General features: G+C 40.8%; 1 protein-coding gene across 1 annotated transcript; it reads right to left on the reverse strand.

Annotated features, from left to right (window-relative positions):
- Nucleotides 1-3768: 3768 nt before the first annotated feature.
- LOC102963232 (putative olfactory receptor 2W6) lies at nt 3769-10530 on the reverse strand (the record flags this gene model as incomplete). The annotated part of the gene is made up of 2 exons (XM_007074480.2): nt 9611-10530; nt 3769-3778 (listed from the first exon to the last, which is right to left on the reverse strand). Coding segments are annotated over exons 1-2 (930 nt in total), but the record flags the coding sequence as incomplete, so codon positions are not given.
- Between the last annotated feature and the right edge of the window lie 17377 nt (nt 10531-27907).

Raw genomic sequence — 27907 nt, forward strand, 5'->3', positions numbered from 1 at the left:
AGCTACTATTTTTTTTTAAGTTTTTGTTTGTTTGTTTGTTTTATTCATTTTGAGACAGAGATAGAGAGCAAGCAGAAGAGGGGCAGAGAGAGGGAGACAGAATCCCCAGCAGGCTCCGTGCTGTCAGTGCAGAGCCTGATGCAGGGTTCAGTGTCACGAACCGTGAGATCATGACCTGAGCCGAAGTCAAGAGCCAGATGCTCAACAGACTGAGCCACCCAGGCGCCCCATAAAGCTACTATTTTTAAGCTCTGCCCAAACTCAACCAATTCTTTGTTTTGCAAGGCTCACCTCATAATCGTTCATACCAGGTCTGAAAACCTTATAAATATCCTAATTTTCCCTTTTTGAGATACCAATGGACTGTCAAGAGAGTATTTTCCATTTCTGCGGTGGGTGCAATAAACTCAGCTTTGCTTGATCACTAGCTGATATGGTGGTCTTTGGGGGTCTTGACAGTACATACAGTGTAAGTTTTTGGTGGACACATACATTCATTCTCATTGAATATATGCCTAGGAGTGAACCTTGAGGTCATAGAATAAGAGTATGGAATATATTGTCAAGTAGTGGCCTCCTCCCTATAGCCATGTCTTTTTCTAGCTCCCACACACATTAGTTATGCGAGTAGCTTTGGCCAATAGCTTATCAGCGGATGTGACATAATGTTCAGAAATCTGAAAAGCATATGTCCTCTTGGAACACTGTTGCCATGTGAAGAAGCCTGGGTTAGCTTCCTGAAGACAGGGAACCAACAGCCACCACCGAACATAAGAGTGAAGTCGTTTTATCCGGTCCCAGACAAGCCATAATGCAGTAACATTGCCCGGTCTTGTCTTCCCTGAGCAAGACTAGTGGAAGAACCATCTGGTTGAACTAAGTCCAAGTTGCTGATCCAGAGAATCATGAACAAATTAAAGATGTGTTGTTTGATGCCACTGAACCTCGAGATGGTTAGTTAATGGGACAATAGGTAACTGATATGGTGTTTATTAACTTTAATGGAAAGTGCCAAACAGCTCTCCAAAGTGGCTGTACCATTTTAACACTCCCACCAAGAAAGGATGAGAGTTCAAGTTGTTCCACATCCTCACTGACACTTGGTATTGTCCTCCTTGTGTTTTTAGCCACTATTCACAGTAAGGAAGACCTTATCACACTTTTTTGAATGAGTACTGAGTTGAGCATCTTTTCATATGTTTATTAGCCATTTGGATCTCTTTTTTTTTTAAGTTCTTGTTCAAATTGCTTGCCCATTTTTAAAGTATTTTTTAGTATTCATGTTGGAGTTCTTTATAAGTTCAGGAGATGAGTCTTTCTATCAGCTATGTGTAAGGTAAGTGTTTTCTCCAGTATTCAGTGGTCTGCCCTTTGATGTTCACAACGTGTCTTTTGATGATCAGCGGTTTTAAATTTTGATGAATTCTAACTTTTTTTTTCATATATTGTCAGTACTTTTTGTGTCCTTTTTTTTCAAAAATTTTTTTAATGTTTTATTTATTCTTGAGAGAGAGAAAGAGACTGAGCATAAGTGAGGGAGGGGCAGAGCGAGAGAAGGACACAGAATCTGAAGCAGGCTCCAGGCTCTGAGCTGTCAGCACAGAGCCCAACGTGAGACTCAAACTCACAAGCTGTGAGATCATGACCTGAGCCAAAGTTGGATGCTAAACCCAATGAGCCACCCAGGTGCCCCTTTTTGTGTCCTTTGGAAGTCTTCATTTACCAAGGCCATGAAGACATTTTTCTGTGTTCCCTTTTTCAAGCTTGTGGTAGATGGTCTCCATGAGGTTCACCAATTTCTTCCCTCTGCATGCATAATGCCATTCCCCTAATGATAGAAACAATGTATTCTTCCTTTCCCTTGGAAGCCGGATTGGCTGGCCTCGTGACTCACGTGACCAACAGAATGTTGTGAAAGTAGACATTCTGGGACTTTGGAGGTTTGGTCATAAAAACCTCTAAGGTGCCCACCACGGTCTATCAGAACACTCACACAAGAGGCAGCCAGCACGCATGTCGAACTACCCTGAGATTACCTGCCGGAGGAGTGCTCCCATTAACCTCCCAGCTATTTCAACCATCACAGATGAAGCACCAGGCATGTCAGTGAAAGAGCATATCGAATATTTTATTTGCAAAAGGTGCTATGTGAAGAAATGAGGCCCCAGATACACGGCCCCATCTGAGCTGTGACCGCCATTTTCAGTCTCTTAAGCCATCCTAGCTGAGGCCCCAGATGTCCTAGAACAGAAATGGTTGTTCCTGGAAGTCCTCTCTGAACCAAAGCTGACAAGTGGCTGTGGCCCGGGTCTACTCTCCAGAGTGGTATTGCATTTAGGGTGGCTATTACTGGATCATTAGTGGTAGCACCTCTTATACTTGTTACTATGTTCTCGTTGAACCCGAGGGAAAATTAAGACAGGGCCCGTTTTGTCTCTCCCACTGGATTTACAAAGTCTGGTGTTTCTAGCTTTTATCACAGAACTGATATGACACTAATAAAGAGAATATAGATGAGCTTTCAGAAAAGAAGACTTTCCTCAAAGATGTACAGTTCCTCACACAAATGACTCAGGAGGTTTTTAGGGCTCAAATATTTCTCATGATTAATTTAGTCTGACTGTGCTTTCTACCTACCTCAATTTTTATGTTGAGAAGACAGGAAAACCAGATTAGCCAAAGGGATGACTATTAAATTAAATAATATTAGTAAAGTTCATGGACTAAAGTGTAGGCTCACAGTGGACATAATTTGGCAGTGCTGTTGAACCTTTCTGGAACCATTTTAGGGCAATTTAACCTTTTGTTTGGAGCTTTGATGACTTAAGGAGGAAGAGTCAAAATCTGGGAGTCACTCTTATTCAGCGGAAGGAAGCTGTGTATTTCCTTGATCTAAGGATGCATTTGACCGTGAGGCCAACTGATTGTACACCCAGGGGCGGTGGGCCGGCAGGCAGCACACCCCCCCCACCACGCCCCCACCCGTCCCAGGGCTGGTCCACCGTCCCCTGCCCACAACACAGAAGCCTCCCTCCCTGGTTGCTTTTCTCAATCACATACGCTTTCAAACATCCACACAACCATCTTGCCTTCTAATAGTTAAAGCAAACTAGTACATTAATAAAACACGGTATTAACAACTATGTAAATGATGCCATTAGACTTCTGTGACAATTCCTATCTTACAGCTAAACAAACCAGGAATCAAACAGGTTAAGTGGTATAAACAAGGACTCACATTTATAACATGACAGGGCTGGGGCTCCATCCTGACTTGCAGGAACGAAATGGTCTATGCTCTGTCCGCTGCTCCCGATTGAAGGAAAATAAAAGTTAAGGGCTAGAATGGAAAGAAAAGGGGTATTTTCTGAAACCAGGGCTAAATCTGGATGCTAACAATGACTGTATACACCATGAGAAATTAATGACAAGAGTCTATTCAGAAGCAAAAAAGTTTTCTTCATTTCTGGGGCATTTGATAATTTCATGGATATTCTATGAAAAGGAAATCACTGCATACAAAGAATCACACTGAGGTGTTTACTGTATGTTAATTAATTGGAATTAAAATAAAAATGTAAAAAAAATAATAAACTGAAGCGTTTAGACAGTTTAATCAAAACATGTTTAAATCAGGGGCGCCTGGGTGGCTCAGTTGGCTAAGCGTCCGACTTCGGCTCAGGTCACGATCTCACGGTTCCTGGGTTTGAGTCCCGTGCTGGGCTCTGTGCTGCCAGCTCAGAGCCTGGAGTCTGCTTTGGATTCTGTGTCTCCCTCTCTCTCTGCCCCTCACCTGCTCAGGCTCTGTCTCTCTCTCTCTCAAAAATAAATAAATGAATAAAAATAAACCTTAAAAAATGTTTTTAAAAAGATGTTTAAATCAAATATAAGGCTAATTCCATCTGGACTGATCATTTGCAGTGACCTGAATATCATTTTGAGGCATAATGTGCAGATTACACTTCTAAGTCAGAAAATGCTAGAATGATGAAATCTTTATACAGTGACCCCTGAACAACACAGGTTTGAGTTGTGTGGGTTCATTTATACACGGATTTTTTTCAACAAATACAGGACAGTCCTGCAAATGTGTTTTCTCTTCCTTATGATTTCCTTAATCACACTTTCTTTTCTCTCGCTGACTTTATTGTGAGGATAAGTACACAATACACCTAAGATACAAAATATGCGTTAATGGACTGTTTGTGTTATTGGCAAGGCTTCTGGTCAATAGCAGACTGTTAGCAGTCAGCTTTGCTGGGGAGTCAAAAGTTATATGCAGATTTTCAACTCTGTCAGGGGCTCAGTGCTCCTAAGCCTCACACTCTTCAACAGTCAACTGTATTGTTTCTTCACAGTCTTAAAGGATTTCTGCACCAACGTGGCCAGACATTTCCATCTGTGTATCCAAACAGATAGATAATTCCTCCCTCGATGCAATTAATTTGGTCAGCCTCGAAAGAATTTGGGCTAGAGGTAATATTTTACACAGGGTTCAGGATGCTACCAGCACAAGCATTTCAAACATATGTGATATGTTGTTATAAGCAACTGAGTGCAATAAATTTATGCTATTTTGCCAAAATCTGTCATGCGACGTTGTTATTCACCTGTACAAGAATAAACATATCCTCTGTGTCATTGTTTTAAGTACTAAAAGGAGGTATAGACAATTGCACAGTCATGGCTGGAAATTATAACACACATATTGGTGCCTCCTCAGCAAGTGATAGAACTAGGCAAAAAATAAACCAGTGAAGACACGTATGTTCTGAACACTATCAACCACCTTGACCTGACTGATACTGATGTCACAGGTCACCTTTGTCAGAAGACTGTCCCAAGAATATAGTCGCAGCTTGTTTTCACCACAGCAAGTCCCAGCAGGCAGTCCCCGGGGACAGGAATGGCCTCCGCCGTGTGGCACCTTCAAACCCGCACAGCAGCACCCCCTTTCCCACAACATTTGTCAGAAGAAATGGCAGACCTCGGTGGGCACATTTTCTGGTGCCTGGTGACCATCTAGAGCTTTCATGAAGACGCCTGCAGGAAGTCCCTAAGAAATCATCTGACTAAAAATTTTTAGGGGTGCCTGGGTGGCTCAGTCGGTTGAGCGTCTGACGTCGGCTCAGGTCATGATCTCACAGTTGTGAGTTCGAGCCCCGCATTAGGCTCTGTGTTGACAACTCAGAGCCTGGAGCCTGCTTCCAATTCTGTGTCTCCCTCTCTCTCGGTCCCTCTCCCCCTCATGCTCTGTCTCTTTCTCTCAAAAATAAACCTTAAAAAAATTTTTTTTAAATTTTTAGAAGAACTCGACATCTTTGTTATCTTGGGGAAGTACATGTTTGATGCCATAGAATAATAAAATTCCTCATTTTACTCTTCTATGACTGTCTTTACTAGAGCTCTTCACATAAGACTTTTTTAAGAAGCCTGCCGTACTCTCCTAACATAGGGCATAGTTTGCATGGCAATAACAGTAGGCAATGCACTAAAAATTATGGCAGAGGGGCGCCTGGGTGGCTCAGTCAGATAAGCGTCCAACTCTTGGTTTTGGCTCAGATCATGACCTCTCAGTTGTGGGTTCGAGCCCTGCATCAGGCTCTGTGCTCACAGTGTGGAGACCGCTTGGGATTTTTTTTTCTTTCTCCTTCTCCCTGCACCTCTCCTGCTTGCTCTCTCTCTCTCAAAGTCAATAAGTAAACTTTGTTTTTTTTTTTAATTATGGCAGAAAAAATATGGTAGAAAAATTATGATAGAGGTAGATTTTTGCTTTTCAGATAGCCAGTCAATCCTGGAATTTTGCAAATTATCAATTACACAAAGCAAAATAAAATTTTTATTTGTCTTCAGAGTCATAAAGAAGAAAATGTGGGCATTTTTAACAAGAAATCAGGAAGTTATTTGTTATACTTAAAAAGTAAATATGCCTTTTAATTTAAATTTTCCTATCAATTGCAACTGTGATATTTAATTTCACACAAAAGGGATGTGAACACCTATGTCTTTGTGGAGTTTTGTGAGCCCTCCTTTCTTTGCAAGTTGATAAATATTATTTTAATAAGCTTCATAATGATGAATGATTTTCTCATATTATGGATTCATTCCTTTGAGTGGCAGTTTAAAAAACCTGATCCCCTAATACAATAAAGTACTTCAGTGAAAAGAAGCTTGAATTTATTTATCTTTTTTTTTTTTTTTTTTTTTTTTTTTTTTTACAGCACTTCTAAAGATAGTAAAAACTTTGGAAGTCCAACAGAAGAATTGCTTTGGTGCCACAGTAAGAGACAAAGTAAGTTGTTGGTTGTGAAAAACCCTGGGCATGTCTCCAGGGAGTATATCAGTAATAAAGGGAGATCCTACATCATGAAAAATCCATAGAATTTATTTTATAATGGGTGTTTGACACTCATCCCACATTCACATTTGCTCTGTTATAACCTCTAAAAACTATTTTAGCTGATGTTAGACCTCTCCTAGCAAAATAACCCTTTTTCTTTTTGATTCCGTCTTAAGTACACTCCCAATAAACAAAGTCAAGGCAAATAGTCTGTAAAATACGGATTATGCAAAATAAGTGTGCCATCGATGTTTTCTGATATACAGATTTTAAGATATTAAGCTACCATCGATGTTTTCTGATATACAGAAGAAAAAGCAGCATAGAAATGCAGGCTCTTCTGTCAACCACCAGATCTGCAACGCCCGTCATGGGAAGCCGTGCCGTCACAAGAGTAGACTTCTAGGTGTTCCTTAACTCAGTCTCTCGTGTCTTGAGAAGTGGCGTTTACACCTCGGCACCAAAGGCAAAATGGATGCTTATTTAAGGCGTTTTTGTTTTGTTTTGTTTTTTACCTACCCCTTACAATACCTTGATTAAAAGTAATTGCCACTTTCAATGTAAAACTCAGCATTATGTAAATATGATCCTTCCCACTGGCATTCGCGAAGGTGGTCCTCTAACTTTCCAACAGATGTACAACTTGTGAACATATGTGGTTGCGCTTACATTTACAGAAGCTTTTTTAAAAACACGAGGCACTGGTCTCACTAATTGATTAATAATGGGACATGAGTAACAAATAAGGAATAATGAAATGGGAGAGCACTGTAAGGGAGACTAATTTTAATGAGGAGGGGAGAAATAGCTTTTTTAGGTCAATCTGAAGAGGTTTACCATCTGAACTGTTGTTACCATCCAAACAGCCTCTAGACCAAGGCAGAATTCATGGTAATCTCCTTGAGTTAATGATTCCCATGTAGGGGGGGAAAAAAAAGTTTTGTTACCTAAAAGTTGGGGATGACTTTAGATATATGTAGAAATTCCTCAACGGATTATTTTCTCTCTCATCATAGAATTTATACTGAATTGAGAAAAACAGCATAAAACATTTGACAGCAGATGTAAACTCAGTCTGCTGAGACAGATCCACTTGTAATCTTGAAGAATGGTGTATCAATTAAAGTGAAGGATTGGGGGGGCGCCTGGGTGGCTCAGTTGGTTGAGCGTCCGACTTCGGCTCAGGTCATGATCTCACGGTTTGTGAGTTCGAGCCCCGCGTCGGGCTCTGTGCTGACAGCTCGGAGCCTGGAGGCTGTTTGGGATTCTGTCTCTCTCTCTCTCTGCTCCTCCCCTGCTCATGCTCTGTCTCTGTCTCTCAAAATAAATAAATAAACATTAAAAAAAAATTTTTAAAAAAGTGAAGGATTGGGGTGCCTGGGTGGCTCCACTGGTTAAGCATCCAACTCCTGATTCGGCTCAGGTCATGATCTCACTGTTCGTGAGTTTCAGCCCCGCATCAGACTCTGCACTGACAGAGCCCCTCCCCTGCTCGTGCTCTCTCTCTCAAAATAAATAAATAAAACTTGAAAAAAAATGTTTTTAATACAGTGAAGGAATTATTTCTGGATGTGATTAATCAGCTAAGATGAAAAATCATCCCAAGCTATTACTGATCGCTTACTATCTGCGAGGCATTTTAATAACAACCTGATACTTGGAATGATGCCAAGAAGGATTAAAAAAATAGCCTTACAATCAGGGAATTGACAGCCTAATAGGAGACATATAAATATAATAGTATTAACTAGAAAAACTGTATTTCCAGGTGTAAAAATGCAGAAGGTTAAAAGAAGGGCCAGGGCATTCTTAAATCCAAGAAACTCAGATAACTGTACAAATGTGGTGCTAATTCGAGCTGACCACTGGCGCATGGGGAAGATTTGGATGGGGGATTTGCATGGGAAAAGGGGGAGAAATGGTAGAATTTTCTCGGAGGGTGTGTGGGGTATCCAGGATGTTGGTGCGACTGTGCAAGCACGGGGATGGGGGGGGGGGCTGTACACACAGTCTACACTGTGTAGCAAAAGCAGTGTCATGCGGTAGACAACAGCAGAGGTTGAGACTTATACACACCGCTTCTGAATGCCACGCATCCCCCGTGTGACCTGGGCTAATTCACACAGGATCTATAAACCATAGTTTTGTCGTCTGAAAAAAATCAGGATGAAAACACCTACGTGCTTTCATAGGAGGCTTGAGACCGCATACTTAGCTTTACAAGGTAAATAAGATACAAGGTTTATTTTGTAGGGAAAAAATGTATGCTTCCGTAGAAAATTATGCATCGTCCCGATTTTAGAGCTTACTGGATTCTGATTCTGTGGCCGGTGTTCCGCAACATTGTAAATTACGGCGAACTCACAACAGTGCAAAGTAACCCTTGCCGGTGACAAGCGAATTCAGTCCTGTCAGGCAGAAGCTGAATTGTCTTCTCTCCCCACAGCAATGTTTTTGTCTCCATTTGTACATTCATTTCAACATTCCTTCCCTTTTATTTTTATATATTTATTTATTTATTTTAGAGAGAGAGAACATGGGGGAGGGGCAAAGGGAGAGGGAGAGAGAATCTTAAGCAGACTCTTAGGCGTGGACCCCAACACAGGACCCGATCTCACAGCCTCACGACCGTGAGCTCACTACCCGAGCCAACATCAAGACTCGAGCCACCCAGGTGCCCCGACACTCCTTCACTTCTTCCTACCAATTTGTGCTTTTTGACTTTTTTTTTTTTAATTGGTCACTATGTTTGCCTGATTCCTTCATTAATTGAGTTGAATAAAATCTTTTCACCTCTCTTCCAAGACTTCATTCTTTCTACTAAACATTATTTTGCTAAGGTAGCTGCATACTATGTGTGGCTCTGGTTGATTGCTACTGACTCTGGATACACTTCAGGGTATTTACCCATATTTTTAAAAAATTTTTTTAATGTTTTTATTTATTTTTGAGACAGAGACAGAGCATAAGCAGGGGAGGGTCAGAGAGAGAGGGAGACACAGAATCCGAAGCAGGCTCCAGGCTCTGAGCTGTCGACACAGTTCCCGACGCGGGGTGCAAACTCATGGAGTGTGAGATCATGACCTGAGCTGAAGTCAGACCACCTGAGCCACCCAGGCATCCCAGTATTTACCCATATTTTTAAAAATCCAAGTGTGTGACGCATGGGCTGAATTGATCGCAAGCACAAAGTAAATGGCAGTGTTTGGAAAAAAATGTTTCACCTACGGCTTCATAACTCAGCACATGGTCGCTCCTGCTCATGGTTGCCTCCCCAAGACCCTTTTCAGCGCTCCTTTTACCTCCTTGTTCCTTAAGGTGTATATGAGTGGGTTCAGCATGGGGGTGACCAGGTTGTAGAAGAGGGTGAGAAACTTGCCCTGGTCTTGGGAAGCGCTGTTCCCGGGCTGCATGTACATGTAGATGATGCTCCCGTAGAACAGAGAGACCACGGTCAGGTGGGAGCTGCAGGTGTTGAATGCCTTGCGGCGCCCAGCGGCCGACTGGATCTTCAGCACGGCTGCCGCGATGCGGCCGTAGGACACGAGAATGAGAGCGAGGGGCAGGAGGACGATGAGGATGGCGAAGGTGAAGGCCAGCATTTCCACCGCGCGGGCATCCACACAAGCCATCTTGATCAGTGCTGGCATTTCACAGAGGAAGTGGTTGACCCTGCGCCGGCCACATCTGGACAGAGTCATTGCGAGCGGGGACATGACGATGGCATTGGCCAGTCCACTCCCCCAGGCCACGGCCACCAGTCGCAAACACAGCTGGGGGTGCACAATGACCAGATAGTGCAGGGGCCTGCAGACCGCGGCGAAGCGGTCGTAGGCCATCACGGCCAGGAGGATGCACTCCACGCTCCCCACACAGAGGAAGGAGAAGAGCTGGACCGCACAGCCAGCGTAGCTGATGGTCTTGTCAGGGCCCCAGAGATTCACCAGCATCTGCGGGATACAGCTCGTACTGAAGCAGAGATCTAGAAAGGAGAGATTGGCCAGAAAGAAGTACATTGGGGTATGAAGTCGAGGGTCTAAAATACACACAAGGATTATGGTTGAGTTTCCCAACACAGCCACTGAATACAGAGTGAAATTGACCATGAAGAGTACCAGCTCCAGCCTCAGACGATCAGAGAAGCCCACTAAGATAAAACCATACTCTGAGCTGTCATTGGATTTTTCCATGGTCTTCCTTTCACATCATCTGTATACCTGTAAGAATAAAACAAACACCGAATCGATATTTTCTAAAGCCCCTGAATGTCGGGGCCTTTAAGGAACAGATAAGCCACCAAGTCCGATATCAGAATAGCTTCTGCCCAGCTATAGAAGCCATTCATCATTTGTTCAAACACGTAATGCAAATTATTTCATTGTTGGAAAATTCCAGCTTCTAATCATCATCCATTTATTAAGGAGGAATTTTCTTCCTAATTCACAAGAAAAAGAATTTCAACTTCATTGAATATACTTCATATCTAATCTCTCTTCATATGACAGCCATTTAAATGTTTTGAACTAAACTAAATTTTCTTTAGGTCAAGACATTCAATTTCCCTTAATGATTCTCCCTATAACAAGGTTATCAAGTCTATGATCACCTTGCAACCATCTTCCACGTACCTTCAATGTTGGCAATGACCTTCTGGAAATGTGACAGCCAGGGCTGAGTTCAGTATCCAAGATATGATTGGAAAAACACAAGAAACTAACATGACCTGGAGATTAGATCCTTATTAAGAGGGAATAAGCGTACAATTACTTCATGGTGTCAATGTCACCTTTTTATTTAGGTTATAATTGAATCTGCCGAATATTTACTGATTCCTGTGAAATGCTGTCAAGTCAAATCTCTTTCATTCGTTTCTCTGAAAGAAAAAGACTTCTGTAGTGTAGAATTGCGAGGATCAAGGGAGATATCACGTCCACTAATAAAATGGCAACTTTGGGCACATTGGTCTTCTGGTCGTCTTTCAGAAACATTGAAACAGCATAATTAGCTTGTGGAAGAGAGGCGCATGGCCATAGGGATGAAGGGAGAGAGAAGGAAAGAGACTGTGGTAAAGAGAGTGATTTAAAAAGTAGATGGAAAAAGATTGACCCTCATAAGGCTCAAAAGAATAAAGAGAGCTGGCTTCGTAAAAAGACAGGTGTATAATTGGAATCGAGGATGCGAGGATAATAACGACCCTAACAAAGAAAGGGAGAAAAGTGTGACAACAGCAGAAAAGCAGGTAGAGAAGGAAAAGTACCTCAGACCGTCTGTCATGTTGATTCTGTGAGAACTGAAGCCAAAATAATGACTACAATTATTAAATGGACATTATAAAATATCTACTCTGCTGTGTGATCTAGAGGATCAAGGGCTGCTTCGATTATGATAATATATTCAACTAGCAAGGTGGGACAAATGAAGGCAGAGTAGAACACACGTTGTCACGAGTATTTTAATTTTCAAATTAGAAAACCGTATCTTTGCTGATAACTTCTCAGCTTCAAAGTTCTTACAGTAAATTTATTTTCCACAGCAAAATATAATATACCAAAGTGAAAGAAAGAAAGTTTTCTTAATTTTCTCTAATCATTTAGGCTTACCTGACTTCAACTTTCCCAAAGGATTTAGGGATAACACATAGTAATGTTTTTTCCTCACGTTGGGATTTGTTACCTGGGATTTTGTGGGAGATTGTGCAGTTAACGTAAGTAGAAAATAACGATAGGATGATGTGAGACTAATGCACCAGAAATCATAAAGAAGTAGTTACAAAGATCTCAGCTTGTCCAGAAAGGGTACGAGATACAAGCCCTGAGCTGACTTGTGTGCATTAGATTCTAGTTTCTTCCTGAAGATAAGAGTTGTAAAAGCTGTGTGATTTCGCTAATAATTTGACTAACGTGATAGAGTGATGGTGTGCCGCTACCTCAGAGGAAAAGCAAAATAGAGTAATTGCTGTAGGGCAGTTAAATTATAGAGAAAAAAGGCAACTGTCGTGGAAAATAGGGTTAGCTGTTCCTCCCCTGTCTGCCTGCCATTTGGGCTGAATAGCCAGCCTTCAGGAGCCTTCTAGGAGCCGTCAACCCAAACCCCAAGGGGAGGCAAAGACTTCCTGCTGACCCCAGAAGATAACCAGTGCAGGCGTGGAAGCTCTTACAGATGCACATAGAATAAATGGGGGACTAATTTCTTAGCATCAAAATGGTACCTAGAGGTTGACAGCATGTTTCCTTGTTGAGATCGCAGGGACTGTGTACTCCTTTGGGTAATTAGCAGGGCTACAGAAGAAACCAGAGGTACAAATTCTTAGGGGAAATCTTGGAATAACACCAAGATGATTGGGCATCAGCACTCTTAGATTCTTGGTTTCTATCTGGGGCCATAGTCTCAAATTTTGATGTGTGTGGCGGGGGTGGGGGCGGTTAACTATTTCTGGTGTTTGGTGGGACAAAAAAGTTCAAGTTTGGCAATATAGCACAAATAGGAACATCTTCCAAGCACCTCTTTGTCCTTGAAGTGAGATTTAGTCTGTTTTCTAAGGAAACAATCTCAAAGTCAAATTTCTTTCCATTTTAATATAATTTTCAAAAGGGTAATGCAAAAGAGTAAATAAAGTTTCTCTTTGTAACTTGATTTTTAACTTTTATTTTCACTTAGGTTGGCGAAGTTTCTAGAATATAGTAAACATAAAGCAAATACTTGGAATTCGATTGATTGCTGTTCTTTACATTATAATCAAACAAATGGGCAGTGGATAACAAGATGAAATGTAGTGAAATAGTAATTCGTAAGATCCCAAAATACATAAAACTTTTTCAACCTCATTTATGATTTATAATGATTTATAATTAAATAAATACAAATTAAAATACTGCGATCTTTTCAGTTTGGTAACATCCAATCCGTGAGGATATGAGAGAATCGCACTCATACACTGCCTGTGGGAATGTAAATCACGTTTACAATTTTGGAGGATGGTTTTACCAAATTTAAATTTGGCAAATGCACAAGTCTTTGACCCACTAATTCCAATTCCTGGAATTTATTACTAGGATTGCTTCCATAGGTGTGTAAAGATATATATGTATCTTTATATCTATATATCTATATGGATATCACAGTTACATTGTGGCTAAAAAAGGAAACAGACTAAATGCCCATTAACTGAATAATAAATGTTTACACAGTTGTAAGATAAATAACACAAAAAGCACAAACAATGTAATGTGTATTGATATTGGTGTTTGTAAAGAATCGAGGAGCACCTGGGTGGCTCAGCTGGTTAAGCAGCCGATTTGGGCTCAGGTCATGATCTCACAGCTCGTGGGTTCGAGCCCCGCGTCAGGCCGTGTGCTGACAGCTCAGAGCCTGGAGCCTGCCTCGGATTCTGTGCCTCCCTCTCTCTCTGCGCCCTCCCCGCTCGCATTCTGACTCTGTCTCTCTCAAAAATAAATAAAACACTTAAAAAATTAAATGAAAAAAATTGATATGAAATTGATATGGAAACAAAAATGAAATATAGAAAGCATATTTTAAGTATATTATATATTAAATATATCTATTAAGTATATCGTACATATTAAAATTATATTAAATGTAATTTCTATTTTAAAACATGTTAAAATTAATAAAATTAAATATAATTTTTATTTTCCATGTTTATATAAATATGCAAAGATAATGGGTGTTTGGAGGAGAAAGATTTTGTTTCCATTTTTCCAAATTAAAAAAAATTAACGTATAACCATATAAAAATGTAACATATAACCATGATCGTGTTGCTTGAAACATTTAACAGAAATAAAATTTTGGAAGGGAATACAAATAATTTGCTTTGAGTTTAGTATTTAGGTTTGACCCCAGCACAATCTCTAGCTCACAAAGAGCACAGATCTTTGCATCTCATTGCCAAGGCACGAACATCACTGCGAGTGGCTGCATGCGGATTCTATAGAGCCCATGATCCAGCTTTTTTTGTAAATGTTTATTTTTGACAGAGAGAGTGTGCATGCATGTGCATGGGCAAGCAGGGAAGGGGCAGAGTGAGAGGGAGACAGAGGATCCCAAGTGGGCCCTGTGATGACAGCACAGAGCCTGATGCAGGGCTTGAACTCACCAACCGTGAGATCGTGACCTGAGCAGAAGTCAGAAGCCCACCCGACTGAGCCCCCCCAGGCGCCCAGCCCGTGACTCCATCTCTGTGACACAGGATCACACTGCCCCAGAGCTCTCCAGATGCTTGGTCTTCTGACCCACATTGACGTAGCTGTATGATTACATTCATTATTTCCTCATACCACCCAGGAATTTGGTAGGAAATAAATTATGTTGCCTCGTTCACAGATTGACATTTAAGTAGAGAAAACAAGTACTTTTCAAAATCACAGCAGGAAAAATTTCGACTTGGAGCACTGAGACCAGCTCATAGCTCAGTTGACGAAATGAGCGGTTTCCACTAGCTACGCGCCTGATGCCTCTCAATGAAACCTCGCTCTGATTCTCTGGGCTCAGACGGAACCTGTAAACATGGCGCGACCATAAGTATTTTTGTACAAACCACTAGTTTAAAAAAGAAAACAAATTGGCTCGATTTTCTTTTTTTTTTCAAGACGGTGGTGTGAATACGTATGGAAGAGTAAGTATAGAAGAAACGAGAGATAATAATACCTTGTTTTCCACCTTTAAATGCTTTACAGTGTGAACATAAAACGAATGAATCTACATAACTAAGAAGCAAATGCAAGGTTTTGAGTCTTTGGGGTTTATTTTTTTCTGGTTTTCTCGTCTTTTAAGCGAAAAGAAAATATAACCGCCTATTATTTCACCAGACACGTGACTTATTCACCCTGCAAGTTGTGTTCGAAAGGAGATGACAGAGAAAGATGAAGTTATAGGCTGAAAAAAACCCAAAGAATGAGAAATGTTCGGATCTGTTGAAAAAAGCAGTTTTTCCTAGGCCATTTCTGCTTGCTGGTAAAATTGAAATATGGCTACATTTCCTCATGGGATTCGCTCTGGAGAATCTTAAGGGATTCTGGATGATGAGGTCAATGAGCAACATTTAAAACTAGAACAGGCGGGAGAGCAATTTTCAACTCCTGCAGTTTTTTATAAAAGTTGGAAGGAAGTACAAGACCCTGGAGAGCTCATTACAAGGCAGCTTAGACGAGGACTCCGGTGACAACGACCTCGGCTCCTCTGCGTCCACAGGGATCTGGGAGAGTACCACTGATTGCCGTGGCTATTAAAAAGTTTCCAATGAGTTTCATTATAATTCACGACGCGGAGCAGTCTCGAGGGTTGTCTGCCTTGGGGGAGAAACATTCAATTAAGAACTGACGGCTGCGGAGAGTGAACTCATGAACTCCCTGTCACCGTGGGGCTCCCTCAGCTCTGCAGTGAGAGCCGTGGGGTTCCCTGTGGGGTTCCCTGTGGGGTTCCCTCAGCTCTGCAGTCGCTCCTCAGGAACCCTGGAGATCTGCTCAACAATGTTATTCACACCTGAACTTTCAAACAAAACACCAAATCTCCACTCTTCCAGCATAACTGGCATAAGCATGTCGTCACTTGTGGATGGCATTTTGCTGAGCAGGGAATTAGGGGGGGTCTCTAGGAGAGCCATTCTCTATCAGCGACTTTTTTGTTATTGTTCTATACTTTCTCCTCGGCAATAATTCCCATAAAAACTTCCCATAAAAACTTCCAGTGCAGAATTACTCTGGGAACGCAATAAGCTTTTATTTATCAAACACACTTGCAGGCATTGTGAAAGATTTGTGGTCTGTAAATAAATTTTATGCATCTGCCCTTAAGGATCTCTCAATCCAGAGGGAGATAAGAATGAGGAAGTTACAACATTGTGTCAAAATTACTATTGTATTCAAAACATTGAAAAAAAGGCAAACATTGGTTTATTGATTCTATTGAGAATGCAATAATAATTCATTATTTTTCCCACTCTGTATTTCTCCTCCTTTTAGGTATTGTATTCGCTGCTGCATTCCCAATGCCTACCAAGTGTTAGCACATACTAGTAACCCAATAAATAATATATCAAGTATATATCAGTTAGTATATCAGTAAGTATATCAGTAAGTATATATCAGTTAATCTATAAAGTGATAGTAAATATGACATGTTGAAGGCTTGCTGCTTTTCCAAGGAACATTTTGCAACAACAAAAAAAGCACAGGTAATTTTCAGTAGAGTAGATTCAAAATAGTGACATCTCTATCTTATGTCTTCTTCATGCGTCTCCATTTACCGTAAGTAACTATTTCTCAGTTTACTGACAACTATGTACATGTAGTTAAATAATAAAAATAATCAGTGGAACCAGGTGATTATATAGTAAAATTGAAGATTCGTATATAACAACGTCCCGGAAATTCCACACCTATAGAAAAACTTGCACATATGCCCAAGAGATAGAAACAACTATGTTGATAACAGCTTTATTTGTAGTAGCAGAAAATTGGAAAGCACTTAAATCGATGTCAGTTGGAAATTAATACATTGTGGACCATTTATACAAAGGAATACACTGCAGTACAGACAATGATCAAAATGGATGAATCTCACATTACATTAAAATGAAAGTAAAGAAAGTTTTGCAGTGGTTAAAGTGATCACGCAGGGAATTATAAGCCATGTTAACAGTTTAAACTTTGCAATAATGGCCATGAGGGTTTGGGGCAGGAGTGAGACAGTGCCACAGTTTTAACTAAAGGATGCCATTAATATATAAAGAAAACATGGTGTGTATATACACACATATATATAATGGAATATTACTCGGCCATACAAAGAACGAAATCTTGCCATTCGCAACAATACGGATGGATCTAGAGAGTATTACGCCAAGCGAAATGTATCAGACAAAGACAAATACCATATGATTTCACTCATATGTGGAATTTAAAAAACGAAACAAATGAGCATAGGGAAAAAAAAAGAGGGCAAACCAAGAAATAGACTCTTAACTATAGAGAACAAACTGGTGGTCACCAGAGGGGAAGGGAGGGGCATTGGTTCAGTAGGTGGTGATGAGCACAGGGTGATGTATGGAATCACTGAATCACTGTGTTGTACACCTGAAACTAACATTACACTGTATGTTGACTAACTGGGATTTAAATAAAAACTTTCAAAAACAGACACTTAAGAATAAATAAATAGGGGCACCTGGATGGCTCAGTTGGTTAAGAGTCAGACTCTTGGTTTCAGCTCAAGTCATGATCTCATGGTTCACGGGATCGAGCCCCACGTCGGGCTCTGCGCTGACAGCACGGAGCCTGCCTGGGATTCTCTCTCTCTCCCTCTCTCTCTGTGCCTTCCCTGCTCACATCAATGCTCTCTGTCTCAAAAGTAAATAAATAAACTTTAAACTAGATAGGTAGATAGATAGATAGATATAGATAAAATCTTAAAAAAATAAAGTATGCCATTAACAAACATGTTTTAGTACGAGCATTCCCACTGATATGGGAATAAATTTGAGGGGAACAAGGTTAGAAGCCAAGAGAAAAATTAAGAAACTGTTGTAGTAACACAGGTGAGTGGTAGAAGTAGGAAGTAAAAACAAATTCGAGAAATATGGAGATATTGAAGACGATAAACTGACAGGATTATTTACTGCCCGCAAACGGTGAGACAAAGGCTGCTTGAAATTCCATTCTGACCAGCTGAATGCTCTCTGTCGTCTCAGTTTCAAACTCTCTCTCACAAACACCTCCTCTTATTTTTCCAGCTGACTTCATCTTGAAATCTGATTCTAACTACGCTTCAACCCCTCCAACCCATTGGGTCTCCCATGTTCTCTTCCTTCCTATGCGCTCTCCTCCTTCGCCCAAATTTGCACTATCACAACTTTGGTGAAGTTCAAGTCTCTATCAACCACAAACGCTCCTAATGCAGCCGAGCAGGACCGGAGAAAAGGATTTGTTTCCCAGCCGCAGCCACAGACCTCACGTCAAGCCCAGGGCTTCCCATACGTCCTCAGCCCTGCACCTTCCCAGGGGCACGTCGTCCAGCTCCTTAAGCCACCGGCACCCCCCGGCTCACCGTCCTCGTCAGCGCATGAGCGGCGCAACGAGTCTGCCCAAGAAGAGAGGCAAACGGAGAACTTTCCAGACTCCTCTTCAGCGACGGCCTCTGCCACCTGCCCACGTCGCGCCCCTGACGTCCCCGCTGCCCTCCTGCCCGTTTTCACAGATGAACCTCTGCCTCAGAGCAGAGCCAGCCCCTCCGTTACCCCGCTCTGTGCCCTTCTGCCTCGTCTCTAGAAATGTGCCCATCCTTCCGTGTTATCGGGCGCTCACGTTTCACGACCTCATTCCCAGGAGGACACAAATATACCGTGAATTCTGACATCTTAAAAAAAAAAAAAAAAAGAAACAAAAAGAAAAAAACTTTGCCAACCCCTCTCCCCACCAGGTTCGTTTTTATATAATTTGAAATGATGCCTCTTCGCAGATAAATTTCTCAGGAAGAAGCTCTGTGTCTCTCATTCTTGGTTAAACCCGCTCTAGTCTGGCATTTGACCCCCTCCCTGTACAGAAGCAGCTTTCGTCGTGTTCCAAATTGCCTCCAGTTTCCCAAATGTGACAGTGGGTTTTAACCCTTATCCCGCTTGACCCAGTGTCCTCTCTCGCCTTCTCACCCTGTCTACAGCTGGCTATTTCTCTAGATCATGAGGATCTAAGACACATGAGTCCGAACCACACAGAGTTCCTACACTTTCGAGCGGCTGCCGACAGAGGCAGTCACTCCGAAGCTGCCTCTTTCTCAGGGGGGTTGAGCGCGTTTTTGCACGTGTGCAGGAAGGAAAAAAATAGTGGCTGGTGACGATACGAGTGGACCACAGTCCCTGGAAGTGCTGTTTATCAAACGCCTCCGTATCTCATCCCTTCTGTGCATGTGCTAGGATTGCATTTCCCTGTCCCCTTAAATTAACATGTGACCATGTGAGTCCATTTGGTCTTAAAGATGTGAAAAAATATCATCTGTCTCTTCCAGGAAGAAGCTCTAGGACCCAGGGAACAGGGTCCCCACTGCCGTGATGATCACGAATGCACAGCGGCCTGAAACGTCTGCTCTGTTTTGTCCCCAAGTGACTCTGGGAAACAGTTCCCGGAGGGACCTTCACGGGCTGCCTCGTACGAAGGACAAGTAAACTTTGCTGTTTAAGTCACCGTGACTTTGCTTTATCACAGCACAACACGGACCACCTTGAGGGGAACAGCCTCCCTGCCTCCGCTCCAGCCGCCCGGGCCCGTCTTGTTCCTCAAAGAGCTACGAGTCTATGCTGGTCTCTCGGCGATTGCTCTGCCTATGCCCTCTGACTAGCACTCGGCCCTCAGATGTGCTCTCGGCTAAGGCAGGCACCCCTCCAGACCGTTGCTCAAATCTCACCTTCTAAACGAGGCTTCCCCTGAACCTGCCATTTAATGTTGATGCTCCCCCTCGGCATTCCCAAATTCTCTTAAATTCACTATAAATTCTTTTGTGTATTAGGATCACCTTCTTATATACTTTTAGAGTTATTAGGTCTAATGTTTATTTTATGTAGTCTTTGATAGAATGTAAGCCCTGCAAAGGCAGAGATTTTTGTCTATTTTGTTTACTCCTGTATCTCAAATTCTATAACAGTCCATGGGGGGTTTGGTAGTAACCCAATCAATATTTGCTAAATAAATTGAAAAAACAAACATAAGTAGATGTGCAAGTAAAGTCTCAATGTGAGGGCTTTTAGTGTATGCAAATAGAATCTAATATTCTGAAGTTCATCAAAAGTTGAAAAGTAGGAATATTTTATTTTATTTTAATTTTTTTAAAACATTGACTTATGTTTGAGACAGAGAGAGACAGAGCATGAACGGGGGAGGGTCAGAGAGAGAGGGAGACACAGAATCCGAAACAGGCTCCAGGCTCTGAGCGGTCAGCACAGAGCCCGACGCGGGGCTCGAACTCACAGACCGCGAGATCATGACCTGAGCCGAAGTCGGACGTTTAACCGACTGAGCCACCCTAGGCGCCCCAAAGTAGGAATATTTTAAAAGGAAAACACTGAGCTCATGGGTACAGAGAACAGAGTGGTTGGGGTCGGGGGGAGTTGGGGGGTGCAGGTGAAATGAATGAAGGGAGTCAAAGGTAAAAGCTTCTAGTTACAAGATAAATAAGTCCCGGGGGCGTAATGTACAACATGGTGACTGAAGTGAATACTACTGTATTGCCTACTTGCAAGTTCTCCGAGAGAAAAGATCTCAAAAGTTCTTATCCTAAGAAAAAAGAATTTGTAACTTTGTGTGATGACACCTGTTCACTAGATTTATCGGGCTGATCACTTTGCACTGGATACAAATGGCAAATCAATACCGTGTACACCTAAAACATACACCTAAGTCAATGATACCTCAATACAAAAAGAATATCTACAGGTGTCAAATTAAGAAAAAGAAACCTGGACTGAAGATATCTAGGTATATAATCTTCTTTATCAATTGGCTTTTTCATCATGGCTGCCATCAAATCATCAACATCATTACCAGCTCCACCATTTACATAGAGTTCCATGCCCTTAAGCTTGCGTACTTCGCTCATTCTTACAGCCATTAAATTAAAAAAAAAAATAATTATTGAAGCAAAAGGCTTTCGGGTACTGTTATGAGAAACAGATACAGTTGTTAGAACATAAACGCCTGGCTTCATGGAGCTGACAATGAACACGGAGAATACATTTAGTCCTTTTATTGAGCCTCATTCATAATGAAGCATTCTAAAGTAATTTCTGCTTACAAGACAATATCTCTCAACGGTTGTTTGGCATAAAGTAATCTGCAGCTGATCGCTCCGGGACAAATAGAGCACAGCCCTAAGTAGGTGGATTGCTTGGTGGGCTGGGGGAAGACTGTGAAAAACCGACCTCACATCTTTGTTGGCCCCGGAGAACGAAACACATAAGTATCATCACTAGAATGTTGATCTCTCTGCAGGTAAGCTGGGAAGAATCATAGGTTTTTGAAACCATTTGAGTCATAAGAAAATGATTGGTTCTATTCAAGAGGACGAACTGAGCACACTGTCTCTCTCCTCTGGGCTTGCTATTGTTTAATACCAAACTGAGAGTTTCAGATTGGGAAGATGGAAATATTCTGGAAAGAAATGGTGGTGAAGGTTGCACAAAAATTTGACTACATTTCACGCCACCGAAGGGTACACTCAAATTTTGTGTGATGCATATATTGCCACAATGTCAGAAAACAACATCTAAAATACACTTTCTGGTTCAGTTCTGGTTCAAGATGTTTTCTTTTTCTGTTTTTTTTTTTTTTTTCTTTTAGAATGTGTTTGAATTTAAATGACCATCAAATCAATACGGACTACTATTTAGTTAGGATGTTGTATATGAACATCATGATAAATGACAAACCCAAAACCTATGACAGATACACACAAAAAAATAAAGAGAAAGAAAGCCAAACAAAACACTATACTCGTCCGTCATAAGAAAGAGAGCAAGAGCTGAAAAAAGGAACAAAGAACTACAAAAACAACCAGAAAACAAATCTTTTAAATGGCAAGAAGTACATACCTATCAATCATTAAGCATAAATGTATGAAATGTTCCAATCAAAAGACACGGAGTGGCAGAATGGATTTAAAAAAAAAAAAGAGACTCATCTATATGCCTCCTGCAAAAGGCTCACCTCACACCTAAAGATGCCTACAGACTGAAAGTGAAGGGATGGAAAAACATTCACCATACAAATGGAAGCAAAAAAAAAAAAAAAAAAAGCCAGGGTAGCAATACTTACATCAGACAAAATAGATTCTAAAACAAAGACTATGACAGACAAAGAAGGGCCTTACATAATGATAAAGGGATCAGTCCAAAAAGAGGATACAACATGGGATGCCTGGGTGGCTCAGTCAGTTAAGCATCAACTTCGGCTCAGGTCATGATCTCACGATTCGTGAGTTTAAGCCCCTCATCGGGCTCTGTGCTGACAGCTCAGAGCCTGGAGCCTGCTTCAGATCCTGTGTGTGTCTCTCTCTCTGCTCCTCCCCTGCTCGGGCTCTGTCTTTGTCTTTCAAAAATACGTAAACAACAACAAAAAAAAAGAAAGAAAGAAAGAGGATATAACAATTGTAAATATCTACACACCCAACACTGGAGCACCTAAATACATAAAGCAAATATTAACAGACATAGAGAAAGTGATGGTAATACAATAACAGTAGGGGACTTTAACACTCCACATATCATCAAAGGAATAAGCTTAACCAAGGAGATCAAAGGCCCGTACTCTGAAAACTATAAAAGAGTGATGAAAGGAATTGAAGATGACACAAACAAATGAGAAGATAGTCCATGCTTGTGGATTGGAAGAATTAATATTGTCAAAACATCCATACTACCCAAAGCTATCTACAGATTCAATGCAATCCCTATCAAAATACCAACAGTATTTTCCACAAAACTAGACACAATACTAAAATTTGTATGGAACCACAGAAGATCCGAATAGCTAAAGAATCCTGCGAAAAAGGAGCAAATTTCAAGGTACTACAATTCCAGATTTCGGGATATGCTACAAAGCTGTGGTCATCAAAACAGTATGGTAGTGGCACAAAAATAGATACATAGATCGATAGAAAAGGATAGACACCCCAGAAATAAACCCACATTTATATGGTTAATTAATCTGTGGCAAAGGAGTCAAGAATATACGATGGGAAACAGACAGTCTTTTCGATAAATGGTGCTGGGGAAACTGGACAGTTACATGTAAAAGAATGAAACTGGACCACTTTCTAATACCATAGTCAAAAATAAACTCAAAATGAATTAATGACTTAAACGTGAGAACTGAAACCATAAAAATCCTAGAAGAGACAATTACAGTAGTTTCTCTGAAATCGGCCACAGCAGTATTTTTCTAGATATGTCTCCTGAGGCAGGGAAACAACAGCAAAAATAAGCTATTGGGACTACATGAAAATAAAAACCTTTTGTACAGCAAAGGAAACCATCCACAAAACAAAAAGACAATCTAATTAATGGGAGAAATATTTGCAAATGATATATCTGATAAAGAGTTGATATCCAAAACACATAAAGAACTCATACAACTCAAAACCCAAAAAAAAAAAAAAAAAAATCTGATTTTAAAATGGGCAGACGACCTGAAGAGACACTTCTCCAAAGACATCCAGATGGCCAACATCAAAATCACTTATTATCAGGGAAATACAAATGAAAACCACAGTGAGATACCACCCCACGCAAGTCAGAGTGGCTAAAATGAACAAATCAGGAGACTATAGATGCTGGCGAGGATGTGGGAAACGGGAACCCTCTTGCACTGTTGGTGGGAATGCAACCTGGTGCAGCCACTGTGGAAAACAGGATGGAGGTTCCTCAAAAAGTCAAAAATACAAATAATCTGATCCAATAATTCCACTTTTGGGTATTTAGCCAGGGGAAATGAAAACTCTCACTCAAAAAAATAGATGCACCCTGTGTTCATTGCAGTGTTATTTATAGTAGCCAAATTCTGGAAGCAACCTAAGTGCCGATCTATATAGATGAATGGATAAGGAAGATGTGGTGTATACATATGACTACAATGGATTATTACACAATCATAAAAAAGGATGAGGTCTTGCCATTTGAGACTACATGGATGGACCCAGAGGGTGTTATGCTTGATGAAATGGATCAGTTTGAGAAAGACAAACACCATACAAGTCCGCTCACTCACAAATCGAGTCTAAAAAATGAACAAATAAAAAAGCAGGATGGGAACTGTAAGTGCAGAGAACAAGCTGACGGCTGCCAGAGGGGAGGAGAGTGGGGGAGGGGCAAAATGGGTGAAAGAGAGGGGGAGTCATGGCCTCCAGTTACGGAATAAGTCACAGGAATAAAAAGCAGAACGTAAGGAACACAGTCCATGATATTACAAAAGGATGTAACGGGACAGACGATAGCTATACTTGTGGTGAACACAGTATAATGTACAAACTTGTCAAATCACTAAGTCGTACACCCGAAACTAATGTACCATTGTGTGTCAACTAGACTCAAAAAAGAAGACAAAAGAAAACAGGACACAAAATATTTTCCTTAAAAATGGTTTGGATTAAAAAAATTAATTTCTCAGAATTGCAAACAGAAGACATAAAGTTAGATTGATATGTCTTATTCTAAATGCATCTGTATTCTCAATGAATACATATAAAAGGTTATATATATATTTTTAATAGTCACAAGGTAACTGATAATAGCTAATAGAATTTGTCTGTAAATCATTTTCTACCAGTATAAAATTGTATACCAATATAAAGTTATATACCAGTATAAAATCAAATCTACCAGTATGAAATTAATTGAATCAATGTATTAAATCCTTCATTTAAAAACTTAAAAATATTTCAATTTTGATTTCTTTTAATATAATTTATTGTCAAATTGGCTTCCATACAATACCCGGTGCTCATCCCAAGAAGTGCCCTCCTCCATGCCCATCACCCATTTTCCCCTCTCCCCCACCCCCGATCCACCCTCTGTTTGTCCTCTGTATTTAAGAGTCTCTTGTGGTTTGCCACCCTCCCTCTCTGTTTGTAACTATTTTTTCCCCTCCCCCTCCCCATGGTCTTCTGTTAAGTTTCTCAAGATCCACATATGAGTGAAAACATATGGTATCTGTCTTTATCTGCCTGACGTCTTTCACTTAGCATAATACTCTCCAGTTCTATCCACGTTGCTACAAATGGGCAGATTTCATCCTTTCTCATTGCCAAGTAGTATTCCATTGTATATATAAACCACAATTTCTTTATCCATTCATCAGTTGATGGACACTTAGGCTCTTTCCATAATTTGGCTATTGTTGAAAACACTGCTATACACATTGGGGTACACGTGCCCCTATGCATCAGCACTCCTGTATCTCAATTTACTCCTTGGGTAAATTCCTACTAGTGCTATTGCTGGGTGATAGAGTAGTTCTATTTCTAATTTTTTGAGGAACCTCCACACTGTTTTCCAGAGTGGCTTCACCAGTTTGCATTCCCACCAACAGTGCAGGAGGGTTCCCGTTTCTCCACATCCTCACCAGCATCTATAGTCTCCTGATTTGTTCATTTGAGCCACTCTGACAGGTGGGAGGTGGTGTCTCAGTGTGGCTTTGACATGTATTTCCCTGATGAGGATCTGGGTGTCTTCTTTGTAAAAGTGTCTCTTCATGTCTTCTGCCCATTTCTTCACTGGGCAATTTGTTTTTTGGGTGTTTTTGGGTGTTTTTTGGGTGTTGAGTTTGGTAAGTTCTTTATAGATTTCGGATACTAACCCTTTATCCGATATGTCATTTGCAAATATATTTTCCCATTCCGTCGGTTGCTTTTTAGTTTTGTTGATTGTTTCCTTTGCAGTGCAGAAGCTTTTTAATCTTGATGAAGTCCGAATAGCTCATTTTTGCTTTTAATTCCCTTGCCTTTGGAGATGTGTCGAGCAAGAAATTACTGCAGCTGAGGTCAAAGAGGTTGTTGCCTGCCTGGACCCACAAACATATGGCCGACTAATTTTTGACAAAGCAGGAAAGAGCATCCAATGGAGAAAAGACAGTCTCTTTAGCAAATGGTGCTGGAAAACTGGACAGCAACTTGCAGAAGAAAGAAACTAGACCACTTTCTTACACCATTCACAAAAATAAACTCAAAATGGAGGAAAGACCTCAATTTGATTTCTTTTCTATGTCCTCATAATTTACCAAGTTTCACTAACATTGGCTTTAAAACACACATTTGCTTCTAGATATTTAATATATCATTTATTAGGTCCTTTAGCAATTTATTTTATTTATTTTCAGTGATGATAGTATTTTGTTTCCAATATGCTCTATTAGTGTTTGGCTTCCATTTACTCTTTTTTTTGTCTAAGTTTATTTATTTAGAGAGAAGGACAGAGAGAGAGAGAGAGAGAGAGAGAGTGCAAGCAGGGGAGGGGCAGAAAGTGAGGAAGAGAGAAATAGAATCCGAAGCAGGCTCCGTGCCACCAGTGCAGAGTCAGATGCAGGACTCAAAACTCATGAGCCACAAGATCATGACCCGAGCCAAAATCAAGAGTCAGATGCTTAACCAACTGAGCCACCCAAGAGCCCCCCCATTTACTCTTTTCACATCTAATAGGAAAGAACTGAAATTGGAACCTGGCAAATCAGATTTATTTCTCTTAGCGGTGAGTATTATGTTATGGCAAAAATACATGGTGTTCCTGCAGATTTTAAGAGGAAACAGGGCAGATGTATTTTTTTAGTTATTGTATTTCCTATACGTAAAGTTTGGTAGGAGAAAACAAGGGGGGAAAAGCAACACAATTAAATAACTATAATGTGAATGAATCACTCAACCCAAACACCCCAGTGATAAAGCACATGCTACTTCCCTAGAAGTTTGATGACTTCTAAAGGAAACATCAGAAAATATATATCCAGGCTGTGTCCTCTCAAGGAGACCAACATTCAATGAGATGTCTATCGTGCAAGCAAAATGTATGAAACGAGAAATCATTAGAAATCATGACAGGGCGGGGCGCCTGGGTGGCTCGGTTGGTTGAGCGTCCGACTTCGGCTCAGGTCATGATCTCACGGTCCATGAGTTCGAGCCCCGCGTCGGGCTCTGTGCTGACAGCTCAGAGCCTGGAGCCTGTTTCGGATACTGTGTCTCCCTCTCTCTCTGCTCCTCCCCTGTTCATGCTCTGTCTCTCTCTGTCTCAAAAATAAATAAACGTTAAAAAAAAAAAATTAAAAAAAAAAAGAAATCATGACAGGGCACACTATTTTAAAATCTAAGCTGTAAGTGTTTGGGGGTTAAGAGATGATAATATTGATAATTGAGAGAACTGTGGAAATTAGGTAGGCCTTCTAAAACCTAGGATTTGATCTATAAAGGAATTAAAATGGAATCTTTCATTTAGGAGGAAAACATGAGTACACAACCGTGGCAAGAGATGGAAATCCAGGTGCAATTCTAGAAGAAAAATTACTGTGATTTCTATTAGCCTGCTCATGCGGGAGTGGTATTGAAAACTAAAGCTGGGGTTGTTAACCTCAGATCCAACTTTAAAGTGGTTGTTTTTCATGGTTTCATTAAATCTCCTTTAACTATGTGCAAAAATACTTGTGTGTGTACTTGTGATATTACCACAGCAAAGATTTCTGGCTTTTGTCGCATTCTCAGAAAGGTCTAAGTTCACCAAATTACACAAACATTGGGGTAAAGCTTGAAGATGTTGAAGTTACACAGTTTCTGGTCAACTGGAAGACTAGCTCTGGGTACTGATTCAATGAGTGTGTTTGGCCAACAGAACATTCTCTGTAGGAATGATGAAAAGAGGGCAGCCTGAGAAGTTAGTAAGCCAAGTAAACATCAAGTGCTTAAAAGCTTACCATTTGCATATCCTTCATTTCTTTTTTTTAATTTTTCTTAATGTTTATTTATTCTGAGACAGAGAGAGACAGAGCATGGGTGGGGGAGGGGCAGAGAGAGATGGGGACACAGAATCGG

This window comes from Panthera tigris, chromosome B2 (genome assembly GCF_018350195.1).
Source record: "Panthera tigris isolate Pti1 chromosome B2, P.tigris_Pti1_mat1.1, whole genome shotgun sequence".
Classification (NCBI taxonomy): domain Eukaryota; kingdom Metazoa; phylum Chordata; class Mammalia; order Carnivora; family Felidae; genus Panthera; species Panthera tigris.